We start from the raw sequence: 6562 nt of genomic DNA, 5'->3' as shown, positions 1-6562 counted from the left end.
TGGACAAACCCGAAATCTAATTTCTTTGGATTTTGAATTTAATTTTTAAAATTTTTTAATTTCGAATTGGGAATTGGATTTGGTACTTTAGATTTTTGGATATCCGAAAATTCAAAATTTTTATACTTTATATTTTGTCCATTATCCAAATGCCAATAGTAATACATTCAATACCCTACCCATTAGATATTATCTCATATTCAATATTAACTACTAAGTTACTATAAGAATACTATCTATTTGGACATGATTTTACTATTGCTACTTTTTACCAGTCGTATTAATGTCTGTTGTATTTTCTTGATAATAATTTTATTACTTAAATTAGATGAATGCGCTGAGAATGAGGAACTTTTCATGCAATTTAACATTAGTACTTCATTTGGATATTCATTTTTGTAAAAGGAAGAAACATCTCCACTTATAAGCTCAAAACCAAAAATTCAAAATATCCAAACCAATTAATCTAAAAATCGAACTTAAAAAATCCAATCCAATCCGAGCTTATTTGGATTGTCATCTTCAATCCGAAAACCAAGAATCCAAACCAAAATTTTCATATCCAATCCGAATTGCCCGAACACCCACCCCTTCTTTCTATGCATACTTCGATCCTTGTGAGTGAAAATGATGGAACTTTTGCCCATGTGGATGGAGCATTCAGGGGATTCTATGTCTGCTGCAGGATAATGCAATCTTTAGACCATGTAAATAAAGTACCAAGAACATTACAAGATTACGTTTGACAAATTCAGTTATTAATTCAATTACTAGCCGTAATGACTATATGTTAATGATAAAAAAGTTGTTGGTCAATAACTTTTTTGACAATCAAGATAAAAATGAACAAAATAATACAATAAACCTTAGGATTTGCATGGGAAGATTTTCGAGTCAATTTTTTCTCTGAAATCCTTCAACAAAATGCTTTCTAGCCAAAACTCCAAGAAATTTCGCTAATACATTTTCTCTACAGAGTGGAGGAACATGATGCTCAACTTCATGCTAGATTTGAGTAATTCTTGTTGAAGGACTCCAATGGAGATACTGAAAAGTCACTATGGATACTATATCATCTGTTCTTCATTACAGTGAAAGTCGGATTTTTTAACTTTTGCTCCCCTAAAGAGAGAGCTTGCAAAATGCTATTCAATGCCTGGCCACCATTACAATCATAATACTGGGAGCACGGGCCTTAGCCCACCTAGTATAGCTATATTTGCCATAATTTCCCCCGCAGAATCTAGAACTTTGGCAGAGCTGAAAATTCGCACCCTCTTGCAATGAATAAATTGCAGAAGGGAATCTATAGTGTATACTTTAAGAGGAAAAGTCTTAAGAAAGTGATAGATACCTATACATGATGCCAAAGCCTGCACGCACTAATCCAAGTGGACAATAAGCACTTGTTTAATATTCTCAACTATATTATCTATTCAATGATCAGTTGTCGAGTGCGCATTAGACTCATTAGCCGCCTTATGTCCAAAATGCTGCCTGCATGAATTTAGCTCCACACAAGAAGGTAGAGGGATGGTAAGTATGTCAGGATAGAGGTTACCTATCTGAGCTTGAGGATACTTGATAGACAAGTTACATGGAGTCTTTCATATTCATGACCTCAATGACGCCAAATATGCAATAACAATTAGCACTAAATTGCTCTGAGCCATCTGAATAACCAAATGAAAAGAACTTCTGTTTTATCATCTGAATGACCAAAAGATAAAGGAACCAAACCAACGATGGCCAACAAGTCATTCGGCAATCCGCAACTAATAAAAGTTGTTACCTCATTTAAGGAATAACCATGCAAGGATCTCCCTCTAGCAGCAGTATCCATGCATAACTAATGAATCTGTTTTTAACTTCATAGAATTGGTGACCCCAGATGAGCAGGGATCAAAACCTCTGAATACGTTAAACCAAAATAGATCATTAAAGAGTTACGGCAATGAAGTTATACCTACCTCGACCCTTCTCTAATTATATTGATGATAGGGAGATGATATAGTCTCAAAAGAGCTGTGAGAACAAAAACAGCTTCACACATGATGACAATGGCACTTACGATTCAAAAGCATACATTCATGAGATTGGTGAGTTATAAAAATGTCTACCTCTTCAAATTTCAAAGTTCAGACATCTACGTTTATAATCTTCTAATACTTGCGAACTGGACTCCTGGACCTCTTGGAACCATGTCTAATAGGAGAGTGTGACCTGCTTCTATCACGTTCCCGGTATCTCTCCCTGCTTCTGTTTCTCCCATTTCTGGAATTCCCATGTTTCCAACCTGACGCCCTTTCGAAATCACGGCTTCCTCTGCCATTTCTGTCAATGGACCTGTCACGATCACGATCTCTTCCACGGTAGCGATCCCCTTCCCTGTCATTGTCTCGATCTTTATACTTGTCCCTGTCAGATGAGTCACTTCTTCGTCGTCTGCTGTCATATTCTTTCTCCCTCAGCTTTTTCCTTTCTTCTGCTTCTTTCTCCCTGGCTAATCTTTCCTCTTCCCTTGCCTTCTCTTTAGCATCCTGGAAGCAATATTACAGTCCATTACATAGAATATCTTTTGCAACAAAAGGCAGAAAACATATAAGTTGCACTATGTGGTTTCGTGAGGAAAAGAGAAAATGAAAATCTAGTGAGAAGTACCTTGTACTCGGACAAGAAATCTCGAACCATCCCATAGCCAACATGCTGCTTGCCAGTGACATGAGACTGAGTCCTCTCTGCAGCATCATTTGCTACAAGAAAGGAACCACATGTCTCACACAAAGCCATCTTTTTCTCTTGTGCAATCATTAGTGCACTGTTATGCTGGGATTGCTGAGTCAAGGCTGTCTTTTCAACGTTTAGCATTTCCACCTACATGAATGTCAAGAAGTTCGGATACTGACATGAAACTCTACCATCATGATATTGCAAAATTCAAAACAAGAATGAATTAGTAGCAGAGGAATATCAGCCAAACCTTTCTCATGAGAGCTTCAGCTTCATCAACTTTCCCAGCTTCACCAAGAGACTCCACCTGTTCTAGCAAGATTTTAATCTTCTCCTCCAAAACAGATAATTGCTCAGATTTTTCTGCTGATATTGGAGGAGGTGCGGGAGTTTCAACCTCCTGAGCAAGGCGTTCCCGACCACGCTTAACTTTCCTATCCAAGTCCATCACCTATGATAACAAATTAAGTATATCGGATATTATTCAGAGAATAAGTTGAAAAGAACTCCGAAACTCATCAGTCAAAAACCTACCAACTTCTCACAGTAATGGGCTAGTTCTGCTTCAAACTTGGGAACATAAGAATCATGTCTTGGAGAGTTCTCAAAACTGAAGAAGAAAACAAGAACTTTCAGAACAATGAAATAGTAGTGCATAAATGAGAACGCTTAATTCACAATCTTCTTGCATGCACAAAACTGTGAGATAAGCGACTTCTGGAGAGGTAGGTAAAACCAGTCAAGCTTCAGCACTAGAAGGTCTTCATTCGAACAGAAATGACTAATACACCAGTAAATGATTTAAGAGATGAAATTGTTATGAAGTACAACCTAACCATAGTAGGTATAGGCTGGTACTTCCTCATAAAGGAGAGCGATCAAAATCTACCAACTTGACTTCTATCAAAGAAAAAAGTCAAGGTCATACTTCACTACAATTCCGCAGTCAACATGCACATGTATCAATACCAAAGCTGTAGTATAAACTAAAATATTGGATTCGCTGAGTGGCCTTGATACAGAGCAACAAATATGGAAGGCCTTGAGCTTGACACTACATTAGAACCTAAACAAAATTACCTTTTAAAGAAAAAGACATTGGAACAAAAGCTGTAGTATAAACTAAAATATTGGATTCGCTGATTGGCCGATACAGAGCAACAAATATGGAAGTCATTGAGCTTGACACTACATTAGAACCTAAACAAAATTACCTTTTAAAGATAAAGACATTGGAACCAAAAGGATGCTGTTCATTAATAGTCATACAGAATTCCTATAAACCTATCACAGTTTTACATTCATTTTTTAACCTTTTTCATGGTACCATTCTGCGTGATTTTACAGCTTTAAAACACCTTTTCAGGTGTACTGACTTAAGAGCATGGAAGTGTTTAAGCTTTATGGGGAAGCTTTTCAACACATGTACAGAATTCCAACTGCTGCTCTCGGTTACTAATCAAAGAAAATATTTTAAAGGATTCCTTTTCACCCTTTCCAGCTCAAGTATGGCTACTGTCATGCAACTACCATAACTCCAACATAACTGAACGACTGTGGTTGCTGAAATGTTAATTCAAAACTTTTGATAATATGATCTTACCATGGAAAGAACTTAGCTGAAACTAGGGGATACAAGAAGTTGAATCTTGCTTATGTTAATTACCACAAGATTGAAATCTTGTTTGCTTTACATAATTTGCAGGTTAATTCAAGTTAAGCTCCGACCTTCGACAACTTGCAATCCTTATAAAGAAAGTATCAGCATAACTTCTAATATATTTATTTTGAATCAAGAAAGTATATACCATCATATTCACAAGAAGTTTGATCACACATTTGGAAACCAATTCATCTTCAAAAAGTTCGAGGGTGCTAGGAGTACCCACCAATTGAAGTTCAAGCTTTCAACTTCTCTTTCTTCCTCCATCATGTTAAGATAATAGGTTTAAGAGAGCTACTCTTTTCGTCCTAAAAACAATGACAAGTTTTGGGGTACTAGAGTAGAACAATCTTTATTTTATTTGTGAATTCAGAAATCACTCTAATTCTCTTTGAAATATGGAAAGTTGGAAACTACATAAGAAGTAATCAAAATCACAAACCTTTATGATAAAAGATATTTGAAATGTTTGAAAAGAGGATGTAGTTAACCAAGACCATTTTATTTTTATTTTTGAAATGGTAAGGTATTATAGATATAAAAAAACAGCGCTAAGAGAGTGCTGTGGTTACATCCCAGAAAATAACCAAAAAAATAAAAATAACACAGTGTGTCTATACAAAAGAGACTATGAATTCTAGCAGGGTTTCACTAGCATCAACCAAGACCATTTGACTCTTCAAAAAATAATAGTACCATATAGATTGGGGTAGAAGGAGCAACCTTTTTGTCATTCCTAGTGTCTTGATGAACTTGTTTGACCCAAATTATTATGTTAAGATTATTACGAATAACTATTCATCATGTGCTTGGCATAGAAATACTATAGGTAGAAACCTCATAAGTTGCGTTGGCAGATAACAGTATATCAGTTCTTTTTTAAATTTGGTTGCTGAAGGAAGTGCCAAGGAAAGCTAACTTATTTTCTGCATGAAGGCGTGAAATATATCTCAGAGTTTCATTATTTTCTGCATGAAGGCGTGAAATATATCTCAGAGTTTCAGCCCCAAAAAAAAAATTGTCAGTCCCAGAGAACCAAAGAAAGATTCAATCTTACCTTTCCTTCAACTTTGCGTCGTGAATTTTCGTGCATGCTCCTATATAAAACAAGTCAAAAACAATCAGGAGTAGTTTCAAGACGCCATTCACTAGCTAAAACGCAGATAGTAAAGTTATCCCAGATATCATATTCATGATTAAAAGAAACAATTCTTGTGGCAAAAATCCAAAAACAGTTACTAGCATTCATCAATCAAATCGAGGAGAGTAAGATTTTGGAACTGACCTAAATCGCTCTTAGTATTCACGAAGAGATCGTGGGGGCAAAATCGAACCATATAGAATGCACAAACTTCTCTGTCGTCCCATTTAACTTCCTTGAACCCTCTCCTCTCGTCTTCAGTTAAATTCCGAGCTACAAAATCAAAAACGACAAAATATCAAAATTGGTACTCATCTGTATAAACATAGCAAAAACTATAAGCCTTATAGCAAATAAAAAACAACAAAGCATAAAATAGGAACAACTAGTTGAATAAAGCATACCTGAGCCCATTAGTTCATCCAACAAAGCTCTCTGAGCGTCCATGGCTGGAAAAATAACTGCAAAATATCAGGTATAAATGGAATCAATTCAAAGACTTTTACAGAAATTAGATGTGAATTTTCTTCGTTTACAGGGTGGGTGCTATAAATTAGGGTTTCATCGAAGCTTTGATGAAAACTTCGAGCCAACGGAGGACAAAGGTTGCTTCTCCCTTGGAGGGGCCTAAATTGTGGGTCTGCTTGCGTTTTTTGTTTACAAAATTAGTCCTCCATCTTAATGTAAAACGTTATACTCCCCCCTCGAATGTTAAACTATGAACATTTTTCCTCTCTTATTTTACTTCATTTTCAATCTTTAATGGCACAATAGCCTAAATGACACCTATACGTGTGTCACTTTGTCATTTCGATCCCCAAACTTATCAATTTGCCAAGTAAACACTTACACTTGTTCGAATCGGAATAATATAGCTTATGACAGGATGTTGATCCTATGTGTCATATTTGGCTTTAGTGCATGATTCACACGCATGTAAGGGGCGTGAGGGTAGTTGAAAAAAGCCTAATGGTAATATTGTGGCCTATTTTAACAGCCATCTTCTTCTTTCTACCTCATTCTCCATT

The 6562-nt window shown here is 36.1% G+C and overlaps 1 protein-coding gene across 14 annotated transcripts; it reads right to left on the bottom strand.

Annotated features, from left to right (window-relative positions):
• Nucleotides 1–370: 370 nt before the first annotated feature.
• Nucleotides 371–6136, bottom strand: LOC107797406 (uncharacterized). Of its 14 annotated transcripts, none has more exons than XR_012710669.1 (11): nucleotides 5939–6135; nucleotides 5679–5807; nucleotides 5451–5490; nucleotides 3265–3340; nucleotides 2981–3181; nucleotides 2662–2874; nucleotides 2121–2540; nucleotides 1971–2025; nucleotides 1793–1858; nucleotides 1355–1673; nucleotides 371–676 (listed from the first exon to the last, which is right to left on the bottom strand). XR_012710669.1 is itself a non-coding variant. In XM_075255220.1 (8 exons), the coding sequence occupies exons 1-7, from the start codon at nucleotides 5979–5981 to the stop codon at nucleotides 2163–2165; spliced, it is 1080 nt and encodes a 359-aa protein (XP_075111321.1). In that variant the 5' UTR covers nucleotides 5982–6136; the 3' UTR covers nucleotides 887–2025; nucleotides 2121–2162. The 14 variants fall into 14 exon arrangements, 2 of the variants coding, with proteins under 2 accessions (XP_075111321.1, XP_016475778.2); XR_012710666.1 differs by lacking the exon at nucleotides 371–676 and adding an exon at nucleotides 887–1260 and having other exon boundaries at nucleotides 1793–1868; XR_012710667.1 differs by lacking the exon at nucleotides 371–676 and adding an exon at nucleotides 887–1260.
• Between the last annotated feature and the right edge of the window lie 426 nt (nucleotides 6137–6562).

This window comes from Nicotiana tabacum, chromosome 6 (genome assembly GCF_000715075.1).
Source record: "Nicotiana tabacum cultivar K326 chromosome 6, ASM71507v2, whole genome shotgun sequence".
Classification (NCBI taxonomy): domain Eukaryota; kingdom Viridiplantae; phylum Streptophyta; class Magnoliopsida; order Solanales; family Solanaceae; genus Nicotiana; species Nicotiana tabacum.
The sequence above is the reverse complement of the archived record's forward strand: the minus strand, read 5'-3'. Positions and strand labels throughout refer to the sequence as shown.